General features: G+C 40.2%; 1 protein-coding gene across 1 annotated transcript in view; it reads right to left on the bottom strand.

Moving 5' to 3' along the window:
- Positions 1 to 5,913: 5,913 nt before the first annotated feature.
- The window catches only part of gpc1b (glypican 1b), a 71,756-nt gene continuing 64,453 nt past the window's right edge, over positions 5,914 to 13,216 (bottom strand). Inside the window, exons 7-10 of the mRNA XM_046052318.1 lie at positions 10,744 to 10,872; positions 10,273 to 10,406; positions 9,941 to 10,116; positions 5,914 to 9,459 (exon numbers count right to left, since the gene is read on the bottom strand). Coding sequence (XP_045908274.1) covers positions 9,254 to 9,459; positions 9,941 to 10,116; positions 10,273 to 10,406; positions 10,744 to 10,872 — 645 coding nt within the window. The 3' untranslated portion in view covers positions 5,914 to 9,253. The remainder of the gene's footprint in view (positions 9,460 to 9,940; positions 10,117 to 10,272; positions 10,407 to 10,743; positions 10,873 to 13,216) is intronic.

Here is a 13,216-nt window from a genome sequence, read left to right as displayed (position 1 = left end):
ATATGCTCAAAATCTGTTCAGTATTCATACTAAAAAAAAGCTTGAATTTTGAGTGTGCTGTTAAAGTCCAGTGTTCTACCACAATGCATTTCACAGAGGAAATGGAAGGACTGATCAAAGCTGGAAACATGTAAATAAATTGTGTATGGTGGTGAGACAGCTCTCAGTCTTTTGCTTTCTTTTTGTGAGGTTTAATTGTCAATGGCATTCCAAAGTTGCAGGGTCATTAATCATTAATGCCTGCTAGCACACAATAATTTCATGTAATTACAAAAAGTACAGCTTTCTTCTATACTAACTAAAACAGTAATCTATGAGAGTATATATTAAATACAGAATACAAGCAGTGTGTACAGTAGTACGGAATTGTGACAGAGCTAAAGACAAAGCGATGTGATTTTAATTATCACTAAACTGAGCACGTTGTTGAACACAATTTCAAAATCCTCAATCACTTTTCCATCATTTCCTGGTGCATAACTAAACTATTGACCTACTACAATATTATTATTGGGGGTCAGCATGAAGACGGATGCATATCAAATTCCAAACTCTAATCTACGCAATAATGCTTTAGCCAAATGAGGAGGTAACCCTGGAATTGATGTGAAATTCCCTGTAAATGCTCTGTATGCCACAAGAGGCATAATAAAAACTTAAATTATTGTAAATTATTATAATAAATCCTAATTATTCTTTAATTCCAGAATCTTTTACATTATGAAATGTCACTTTTCACTTCTGCTTCACTGTTTACTTCTGTTTCTCGCAAATATATTGCAACAAAGCATAACTAATATGATACATGTTGTGTCTCATTTTACTGTAGCAGTTCACCTTGGGGCTTAAAGTGGACTGTCCTCTTCTTTTGTCCTCCCAGACAGACAGACAGAGGGACAAGTTCAGCAGACTGGCCTCCCTCCAGAGCTCCTTCAGCCACTCCCAGATGAACTCCAGGAGAAGCATGACAACTGAGAAGGTCAGGGGTCAGAGGTTATTATGGATTGTTATAGGTCACAGAAGATGGCTTAAGTCCCGTGGGCTGCTCAAATGTCAGCTGGATTCAAGAAGTGTCATCAGGAATCCTTCCAAGCTGCTGGAAAAGTGTGTTGACACTGTAGCAATTGTGTTAATTATATATTTGTGTTGCTTTCTTCCTTGTGTGTTCAGCATGAGGAAGGGACGCCTATTGGTAGAGCACTGCCACTTCCCAGCATTGAGTGAAAACACTTCCTGTGGTGCCAAACAAACACTTGATTTACTGCTGTGTTCAGCTACGTGGTGATGCCACAGCGCCACCTGGCTATAGAGATAGTTACTGCCATGATACATGGCTACACTCATGAAGCTTACCTTTAAACAGCCACACAGATGGAAATCGAGAGTCTTATGCTCAATAATTTCATACATGATACTATACATGAGATACAGAGCTACTTTTGAAAGTAAAAGTTTATTTGCAAACAATGTTTGCAAACCAAAAACTGTGGTCTCATGACTAAATGTATTTAGAATCTGATGTCATTATCTACCTTGTGACTAGTTTTTCTGGCACAAATTCAAGGACATTTCAGTCTAGTCGGTAGCCAGATCACATTCTTTGCTGACATATTAAACATGACATATAAAAGCAATATTTTGTCAGTTTATTTTTCTCTCCATAGCCTGACACAAACAATATCCCATTTTCAAGTGTTGTTGTTTCCAGTTTCAAGAGCCAGTAGCCTACCACAATATGACATCTCGCACCAGTTATTATTTTATCATTGTTTTAAAGGTAATGTCTAACATCCCGGCATTTGTAAGGTACTGTAAGATATTTACCTTCTTCTATTGTTTCACACTGGCACTAACTCAGAAGTGCTGCATCTATACTTTGCTGTGTGTGTAATTGTAATTCTAAAACAATTATCCTAAATGAAGTTCCGTTTATCTGTGCGTTCTGGCTAGCTCTTTCTGTATATAGATGTTGGGGCATTGAAACCTGAGAGCCAGAAAATGTTCTGAAAAGTTACCTGAAAATGGCACTTTATTTTACCCATCACTCTCCTGTCAGTGCCCATTGTTATTATCCATCCATCGACAACCGCTTATTCTGCGTACAGGGTCGCGGGGGGCTGGAGCCGATCCCAGCTGACATTGGGCGACGCGGGGTACACAGGTTGCCAGTCCATCCCAGGGCCACACATAGACAAACAACCAGCCACACTCACACCCACACCTAAGGCTGCATGTCTTTGGATGGTGGGAGGAAGCCGGAGCACCTGGAGAGAACCCACGCAGACACGGGGAGAACATGCAAACTCCACTCAGAAAGGCCGGGGCAACCGGTCATCATAATAATAATAATGCAACTACAGTATATTCTTGTCAGGTTTTAGAATTGTTGGGGTAGCCTCATTTGAAGCCTGCAGGGCAGCCTCAATCTGACTGCAACATCGACCCCTACTGGTGATAAGTAGGAACCCAATCCATCCTGAAAGGCATAGCTGTGGAATTACATAAACCATGACATTTAACATTTGACATTTTGGTTTGCAATCATTTTGAATGAACAGGCTTCATCACTTAATAAAAATAAAAAAAACATTGGACATGGTGGTTGCAAATCCATCAGAGGTCAGATGCTCCTCTAGGCATTTCTTCTTGATCCATCGTCCCTACAGTCTCATTTGGTGTAACCATCTCCAGGATTCCATCATTGCATAGTTTAACCTCCATAACAAAGGCCCCCTAGTCACCCACTGAATAAAGCTGTTCAACATGCACTGACACCATGGTACAGATGTTCTGGTGCCCAGGAAATAGGCTATTCTTTAACTGTCAGAATATTCTACCTGTTAGTGTAATGTTATTTATTTCAGGGTCAGTCTGGGAGCCATTATGACAATCGTTTCTAAACTAGAAAAGAACAGTTGAAACAACTGCAAACCAGTATTAAGAATTAAAACAGAGGTCAAGCAATTATCCAAACAACTAACATATAGATCAGAGGTTTTCAAAATGAGAGGCGGGCTTCCCCAGGGGGGCTCCAAACACTTTCAGAGGAGGCTCAGTAAATGGAAGTGAAACAATATTACATTAGTTGTTATATTAGTTATCAAATGGAGATAACATGGAATAGCCCATGTGTGTGACTGTGTGAACTGTTATTCCAACATTACCAGAGTCAGAAACTAATAAATGCCTTAGGACTGACCTTTCTTAATGTATTTGGTGTTGTCTGAAATTATGTCAAATGGCAATACCATGCTATTTTGCCTCAATTGTTGAGTGTTTATAAGATCAAATAACATAATCATGATCCCACAGGCAGGAATTGAGTGAAACTAAACAAGTAAACTGAGGGGGGAGGGGGAGCACCTTTTCTCAAGCTTTGTCTGAGGGGAGGCCAACAGTCTGACTTTGAAAACCCCTGATGTAGATCTTTACAACACAGACATTACAAGTAAAGATGTTATTATGGACATTCAAATTAAAGTTAAAACTTTTAAATTTTGTCTCAAATTTCTGCTTATACTATTGAGATCTTATTGTTGGGTGGAATGAACATAACCTGACTTCTACAGTACATGGAAGCTTCAACCACTAGAGGTCGACAGACACAAGAGTTTTAGCTGGTAGAAATGTTACATTTCAAAAGAAATTAGTGCGTCAACATGTATCTAGTGAGTTTTAGTCATTACCATTCTATAAAAGCCTAATGGGGTCTGTAAATATATTTTGGGAAGAATTTGCCAGAACTTTCAAAGGTTGTCATTCATGCTTTTAAGGCAGTTTTTTCATGTCAAGTTTGTCCTAACAATCACAAATTATATTTCGTGTCGTAAGGAACCCATCACTTTCATGACGTGCGAGCTAATTTTTCCTTAAAGTGTAATGAAACCCTTTCCCCACTGGGTGGCAGTATGTGCATTTGTACTGTACAAGCCTGAGGTGGAGCAGCATCTGTGTGAGCTTTTTATATTTGGCCCATCTCATATTCAGATCTCAAATATATAATATATTTAGAATATAAATTTATATAAGCACTGATGTACAATTATATAACAACTCAGAGAGCTCGATACTGGAGAGGGTTAGAGGGAGGAACAAAGAGGGAGGCTTCAGCTAAATTACAAAGCAGATCAAAGAGCAAAAAAAAAAAAGGTGAGAACATGTCTAATAAAAAATAGAGGAAAAGAGCACAGCACACATTTGCAGCCATGTAGGGAGATTTAGATGGTGAACAGACTCCCTCTGGTTAGTTTTGGCTGAACTTCCAGACCCGAGACTGATGTTAAAAATTACAGGGGATCTCTCTCTCTTTGAATTTTTCTTTTGGCATTTTGATGCTAAAACCTGCGTGCATTCTTTGTGTAATCCAAATTCAAATAGGTGGGATAACACAGCTCAGACAATGGGATAACTACTCCAAATACGATGTTTACTTTTATCAAACATTGACTTGTAACGCAGCGTTAAAAGATTTGGTAGGTTTACCATGGCACCTGCTGCCGAGGAGAGAATGAGACGATAAGACAATTTTCTCCACTACTCCAGGGATTGCATTTCTTTTAACTCATACCTAATACGTTGCTCTCATATTGAACTGGAAATGTATTTAAAATATGATGTAGTACGTCATTACCCACTATTCAATACATTTCTGAGAATAATACATTTGAATCGGTTTCATGCGATAAAGTGCACAATCCTGGTAGCTAAGATGTGATGGAGCCTGAAGGCAAAAGCAGTTCAGGGTGTGTTGAGCTGAGGAGATTTTACCGAAAAGCGTTTTGCCCCGTCGAGCTGATATTTCCAATACAGAGACCATCTAAGGCTGCGAAGCAGTCGCTCATAAAAGTGCTGTGAACCAAAGGGCAAGCTGAGAGCCAAAAGGCTGAGAATAACTCCTGTGTATTTGTGCAACTGTGTGTGCTGTGAGTGAGAGAGAAGGTGAAAAGCTTCAGACACAATCGATAGCTGAGAATGTGAATGTGTCTGCGTGTGTGTGTGTGTGTGTGTGTGTGTGTGTTTGTGTGTGTGTACAGAAACAGGGCTGCAGAGAGATGATTGATAATTTCAGTAAATAATACGATTATCTCACTGTAGGGAGACAAATGCACCATATCACTGACTAAATAATATATTAGGCACAAGATAGATTTTAAAAACATTTTGAGAGCCGGGGTTGTTACATTTATTTGGACACAGCAGAGTTTGTCTTTGTATCCCCATGTTGTGGCATCAAAACAAGGTCTACCTGCAACAAAGGACTCTGTGTTTTTTACCACTGTTTAGAAACAGAAAGGGTGGCACTGGATATTTATTGTAACATACTTTGATATTCATAATTTTGGTTAAATATTGCTGCTATGACCCAACTGCATGTTGCCTTTTCTCCTGGCATGTTTCACTTTTGTAATTTGTAACCTCATGACAGACAATGAGATACTGCAGCTCTGAACTAGAACAAAAGTCTAAGCTTCTATGCAGATATTTGAAACACTTTCTTTATAGCAGAGCTGTATGTGAATTGCGGCATTTCAGTCTCTCATAGGATCATGGTCAAGTACACCTTGTTAAAGCCATCCTGAGAGGGGTGATCATTCTATTGTCTACATAACAAGACAAAGCACTTAGTGCGTGCTGAACATGTGGTCGTTTTTGCTGTGTGGCAACACCAGACAGCAGCTGTCACCTCTGACATCAGCGCATTGGCCCTTTTTAGGTGGCAGTGTGCCCCAGTGGGCTCTGGGAAACAACTTGGGCAGATGGGATGGAGAATTTGAAAAAAAAACAGACACTTCCTTTTTCTAAGAAACCTAGACACAATGGATTTGCAAGTGGTTTTTGAATATAATTTTAAACCTTTTTTTCAAGATCGATGAGATGTAAGTATAAAACAATAAAAGACTCAGGAGACAGGCATGTTGAAAATCTTACAATGTATATAATTGACACAAGATTTCAGGTACAACAGCAAATGAGACATTTGTATTTTTCAACCTCTTTCTGTCATCTGTCTTCACCATAAGCACAAACTCTCCATATATTTCCACAAAACCAAAGTAAATAAAAACAAGAAAATTAAAAGTACCTTTTTCCTCATAAATTGGCACCTTTAAGAAATTCCTCTCATATACAACTCAGTGTAGAATAAAGCTGTCTTCAAACGGTGGGATAATCAGCTTGGCATTTATGCCACCTAATGAAATGAGGGCAGAACTGAGGTGCACAAACTGCTCTGAGACCAGCACTCTGAACACACCTTCCTCCTGCCTCCCTCACACACAGGGGCTTTGTATTTACACTGTTTCACCATAGTTGATCAGGAGACGTCTCGCTGGGCCATATCTATCTGCATACACACATCTCCAATCAATAGTCGTTTCTGGAAGGTGTTGACTCGCGTATTGATCGACCATCTTGTGATGTCTTTGTGCAGACAATGCCATTTATTGGCCTCATAAAAGTGCAGGTTTTATAAAAGGGAGGGGGACTCTGAGCAACAAATTAATGAGATCAAAAGGTGTAGAAGGAGAAGGGGGAGCGGGGGTGTGCAAATTTCAGCCGATGACATTGTGAGGCAGTCATTGAAACTGAAGTTGTGAGTTACAAGTCGTCTTTGAATTGGAATGTCACCATCACAGTTGGAGTCATTTCTCATTCTTTACAGGGCTAAATGTGTGCTTTCACATTCATATTCAGATTTTTCAAGAGGCTCACACAAAGAAGATCCACGTGGTGCCCTTGCTAATTGTTCTTTGTTCAAAATGTGTGTTTTTTTCCCCCGACTGGAACATCTAATATCTTTTATATCACTCTTCTTAAACCCCAACCCAAGACAAAGTGTCAAAGGCAGTCACAGGCAGTTTTCTTAACCAGGGACTAACAGAAAGACAGACGCACATAGCCACACATACACAAACACACATACGCGTAGCAAACATTAATGAAGAACGTCAAAAAAAATGAAAAGACAAAACATTTCAATTAACTGTCAGGTTACACATATGCCATCAACCACACCCATTTTCAGAGCTGTAATTAACCAAGTGTCTACCAGATGTGCTTCTCGAACTTTGACAGAGCCATCAACTACTTAATTGGATCGACAGTATTATCAGCTGTCATAAAATGAATTATAGTGGATTGTCCCAGTGTGCAACTGAATCAATGATGGTCTGAAAGCATGTCCTCCACATTCAATTTCTCCGTCACATATAATACTGCCAAGCAGAGATACCATCAATACAGATTGGGAGTTATTACAGTAGTAGGTTTAAAATACCATTTTTGAAAAATGAGCTATATTAACCTTCCATTGCTGTCAGTTGAATAGCACTCTGTCATATGATGTTTGTCCAATACATTTCTATACATTTCATTTCGGTGCCATCCAAACAAGATTTATAAAGGCTCTATCGTCCGTCCCTTTTTTTGCTCTATCAATCAAAGACAAGTACCCACATTCGCACACAAACACACACTCGCACGCATTGTCCCATCATCCTGCACACAGTGTTCTTAAATGAGAGCTTTGACATTTCTTTGAATTAAAATGTAGGTATGAGTTTCCTCCCCAGCAAGCTTCTCATCAAGAAACGCCTCACCACTGTGTTCCCACAACATTCCCAGTAAGGTTGACACATAATGAAGCACTGTGTCATTGTCATATTGCCTCGCCATCATGTAGAAGCATGAGGAACGTTTTAAAGGTCATTATAACTGATGAGCGGGAAGGAGGGCAGAGGGAGTAGAGGGAGGGAAGAAAGAGGCACTGATATAGAAAAAGTTGCAGGGACATGGAAGGCAGATACGGATACACTATGACAGATGATGAATGAAATAAGAGTTATAGCATACAATGATCTGGCCATTATAAAATTTTGATACCTAATTGGCTATTTTTTTTTCTAGAAAACAACAAAGAAGCAATCAAAAATATGTACACCGTTGTGTCTGCCATAGAAATAGTGGTGCAATTCAAAGACGTGCATGGTGTGGCGTTTACTGTGATAAGGATCATTGCTGCAATTAGACAATTACGTATGACACTGCTAGTTGCAATTATGAAGCTAATCACAGGAGCACTGGGCCTTTGCAGGGAGCACACAAAATGATGCATGTATTATATGTTTGCTTTGCTATGATGTTTACATAAAAAGAATACTGAAAAAAAGCGCTACATGACAGCAGAGTGTGTTCCTGCTTCTGTGTACGTTTCTGTTCTGCTACATGTTTCCAAAATCATGAACTATCAATCCTTTGCTGTCAGAGCAATCTTAAACTGACACCCCCATTCCACATACAGTGCTCTATAATGGGAAGCTGCAGTCATCTGAGACCTTGCCTGGATTAGCATGTGTTTTTTGCTTACACCAGACTCTTGAGTTGATCCTACACGGCCAGCAGGGTCTGGAGAGAGAGGGAGATCTGCCTCAGTGGGGTGGGTGGGAGGTGCAATGTAGGGATGAGTGGATGGATGGAGTGGGGGACAGGGTCACGTTTCTCCCCATCAGATGATCATGTCAGCGTGAATCCGATCCATGTTATTATTACAGCTTACATGACGAAATGGCAAAAAGTGCTGACGTGGAGTGCTCTCATCCTCGCTGTGAGAAAGTGTAATGATATTGTGAGGCTTAATGCATTAAGAGGTCTGGTGGGTCATGCTGTTCAGATTATCCTCCTTTAAAGTCATCAATATTTTATTTTATTTAAGTTTGTGGTTTGTGTACTTTATTCATCTATAAATGTCAGAGAGTGACTAAACCACTTCGGGGTCTATTGTGAGTTATTAATAAATAAATAATGCTACTTCACACAAGTGCTATTTTAAAGGAGTGAAATAACAAATGAGCGCCACTGCATAGCCCCATTCTCCCTCTCCCTGTGGTGTCAACACCAAGATACTGTTAACAATATACACATGTCTTAGGTAAAGATATAATCTCAGAGAACCCAAACACCAGAGACAAAATATTAGAAGATGCGAAAAGACCAGCTCTAATGGCGTCATAATATAGCAAGAAATAAAAGAAAAGAGCAGAACCGAAACATTTATGAATACTCGTAATCCCATTTTGTTCTAATCCAAAACCAAAAGGAAGTCCATCCAAGTGATTTTTTTTTTTTTTTTTTGTTTCCTTATACTTATTTAGTTTTGGCAAAGTAACTAAGCCCCAGCTCCTCCTTCCTCCCCTTTCCGACTCTCCCCAACCCCTGTGTCCCAAACTCAGTCCCAGTTGGTAGATTCCCCCGTCAATTATCGCCGGAGCAGCAAAGTGAGCAGTGAAAGCAGGTAAATGGTGATGCAGGGGAGGTTCTGGTTGGCCGAGGCTTTCACCTTCTTGTTTTCTGGAGGGTAAGCGTAGAGTGTGGTTCGGTCAGTGACGGGGGCAACACGGCGTGGGCCCCGGGAACACATATCGTCGGCACACATGCCACTTCCGGAGCCGCTGGCATCATCACCTATAGACAGTGGGTCAGGACTAAATGGTACAACTACACAAAATTTACAGAATTGCCACATACACCCCAACATATTAAACATACTGTGCACATGCATTTGCTTCACTACCAGCAAGAAATATGAGGTTGACTGTCCAGGAGCAGAACCCAGAAAAAGGATGGGAATTTTACCGCCAGCATCACCCTGTGTTGCTAACATTACGTGGTATAAAATATGAGATAAATCATTCAAAAAGCCACTTTGATTTAGGCCAAGTACTTTTATACCTTCATCTTTATTCCAAATGTACTGCCATTGTGCAAGATTTTGTACAAAATAGTGTGCTGCCTCCCCAGATAAACAGAAATAGAGTTGTTTATTTCCATAAATCTTGAGAACTTGTTGAAAGATTCTAATCATCAGTGAGTCATCTGAGATGAAGTTTCTTGTGAATTTTCTTTAGAAACTTGTGGGCTGGGTTAAAAGTAAAAAAGTACTCACTGGTGTCCTGAAAGTCCACATCCTGGCCGTTGAGAGCATTCTTCAGGCGGTGAGTCATGATCTTCAGCTGCATTATCTGTTGCCGTATTGTCATGTCTGGCTTGGTGATGTCAATTTCCACTTCAGGGTTGTTGATCTGACTGGCTAGCCCATCACCCATGACCTCAGGAAGGTACCTGGCACACATGAACATTTGTTTAATATAAATATACATAAAATACATCTGGAAATGTTAATCATCTGTGACCAAAAATGGCAATGATTAACTCAGTATTTTTGTACTTTCATAATTTATTTTGAAATACATTTCTTTATCGGTTCATTTGCCCTACCTGGCACGGTTCATGCCATTCCAACACTTATCCTCGGCTCCTGTTCCAGTGGCCACTCTATCACTGCAGAGAATACTTGGGAGAGAAACCCAGTGCGGCTGCATGTCCCTCAGTCTCATGGTTACATCAGACACCTGAGGCAGGATTGACAAGAGCAGATTCATGAGATTTTACACTTTGCCCCAAATCACAGCATGGTGGCAGACTCAAACAGGAGAGTAAGAAAAAAACCCTGCTTCCTCAACAACCAACTGCAGTGCTCAGTCATCTGACTCATTCATCCACCCAAGCATTCATTCCCATCTAATCACCCCATGGTCGTCTGTGTAAAGGTGAAATGAACAGCAAAAGGGGTTTAATTGCCTGTGATGAGCAATAGCTCCTGTATCATAAACCATTAATATAAATGGGCCAGATAAGAACACCAGAAAGCAATAACAAGGACACAGATTCACTTGGGTAAATACTAACCAATTTTTCCATTTTGTTAGAGCTGGATCCCAGCTTGTCCTCCACTGTAACCCTCCCTCTCTTCATGATATCGTCAACTCCCGTGCTGCTGGTTCCTCCTTCTCTGAGGTTGCCACATGCCTGGAACAACTAGGGCACGAGAAAGTGAAGGAAAGAGAGAAATGTCAAAGTCATCTACAACTGCTAACTTGACCTGTAACATTTGCTCTATAAATGCTATTTTCCTACCATATGTAGTTCAAACCAAACATCTTCATTGGTGTTGGCGTTAACAAGGCTGAAATCTAACACTTGAACTAGCTCTCAGAATACAATCCTATAAATCCATACCGCACTCTCAAACTGCATTTGCAAAACGTTGGACCAACTTGTCTACAAAGAACCTTTGAGCATATTAGTACATGCAGATCTCTACTGTTGAAAACCAACAGTGACAAGTGGCAATGGTTATTTGCACAACCCCAAGAGAGTCAATCACAGCACCGCTCCAGCAGAATGATTCACAGCTCAAGAAAGTACTATGCATCCCTATGAGGCTTGCATTTTATAAATGGGGCCCAGGGAATACAGTAAGACTGCAGTCAATCTGTCATCCAATCTGGCCTGCTAAGAGGAATCTCTAGCCTTTGAACCTTCACACATAACGATAAAATAATCCTGTCTTAAGCTTTGAGTCGTGTCTGTCAGCATAACTTGTTGGTGTTGCTGTCTGGCTCACAGTAGATTGAATAATCAACATTAAAAATATGGTGTTGACTGTTACAACAGAGTAGTGGCAGATAGCCCTCAAGCACATTTACTTATGCACATTGCAGTAAATTTTATCTGTATTTGGTCTGCTTTTTATGGGAAAAGTACATGAGGCTTTCGATGTCAACATATTATGTAAATAGAAGATAATCTGTCCTACACTGTGTCTACCATAATATTAGACCATAGACATGAATGGACTTCTATGGGATCAGCACAGCTCTTTCCCCTAGAGATGAAGATCAGAAGCTGAAGCTGTGTGTGATTACCATGCTGAACCAGGTCAGAGGCAGTCAGCCAGGCTATGGCTCATCTCAAGCCAGCCAGGCTCTTTAACAGCAAATCAGCACAGGGGAAGCTTTGTCTTTCCTCCCACCATCTACTCTGTTTTCCACCTTCACCAAATAACACTGATTTCCATCGCTGCCAGTGCCTTTCAAGGATCATATAAAACTGTTGCTCAAACACCATTAAACAGTGAAGTAAACGTTTGACCTGCAGGCTCTCTCCTGACAACTGATACCTGTTGTCCTTTTATTTTAAATTAGCTATGTAAAGCATTGCAACATTATTAATTTAGTGGTAGGATAAGTGTTAATTGTACAAACAAATGAATGTAGGGGCAATAGGGTAGCATAGTGAGAAGGGACACAGGCTCTTAACTGAATGATCCAGCGTATTGGCAATATTGTTGTTACACATTCATGCCAATAAAGCTAATTTGAATTGAATTGAATTTGAATGTGCATTCGTTTGCACAGTGGCAAACACCTGCTTTACCAGGTGATATGAATATTAGGATCCTGGATTCCTGGATCCTGGATTGAGTTTCCTGGATTCTATTCTGAGAGCTAGTTCAACAAACGTAACCTATTGGCCTCAGGTGAAGATGCCAATGATGGTTGTTCAGTCTTGGCCACGGGGTAGTCCTAACGACCGTAACAACTGTCGTTACAACAACAGGAACCAGGAACACTAACGAACCAGCAGTATCGACCCCACTGATGTTAAATAGCTGAGTTTCCCTACCAGTCAGTCAGAACTGAAGAAGTCCCTTGGATGAGGGACGAAACGTCTTCCAGTATCTTCAACCAAGTCCAGTTGCCCTTGACTTTAACCTCCGTTGGATGACTACATAAACAAACATCTGCTAATCTGCCTCCTTGGGACTATGTGGGTGTGCTTTGAACAGATTAGATAGACAGTCGCCTGGCTACATGAGCAAACAATCCGACAACTGTCATCTCATTTTGATTCCAACATTGCTAAATCCCGATTGGTGCATAGAAGTGCATGCACATTTTTTTTCCAACTGAGCCACTTTTCAAACCACTGAGAAGAGTACAAACATAAACACAAAAACAGAAATCTCTCGTGTGAAAAAATTTTAATTGTTGCAGACAGTTGTGTGTGTGTGTTTATGTGCTGTAGGACCCCCTCGCTAATATTAAGAGGCTGAATCGAGAACATAGGTTTCATGGCCTTTTTAGATATTTGTTTGCCAATTTGACTTTGATTGACCTCCCTCAAGCAGGAAAAAATTATATATATTTAAGTTAAACTAGAGCAGTGAAATATCACTGTTCAGCTGCCATGAACTGGCTCATGGTTGAGCTCACCTGTAGCTACATTTTTTTTTGCAGTTTGCAGCAGACATCTGGCTTTTTAAAAACACATTTTAACATAACTATTATATATATATATATAACTATATTTTTTTTAT

This window comes from Micropterus dolomieu, linkage group LG06 (assembly GCF_021292245.1).
Source record: "Micropterus dolomieu isolate WLL.071019.BEF.003 ecotype Adirondacks linkage group LG06, ASM2129224v1, whole genome shotgun sequence".
Lineage (NCBI taxonomy): Eukaryota > Metazoa > Chordata > Actinopteri > Centrarchiformes > Centrarchidae > Micropterus > Micropterus dolomieu.
This window is presented reverse-complemented; position numbering and strand designations above follow the sequence as displayed.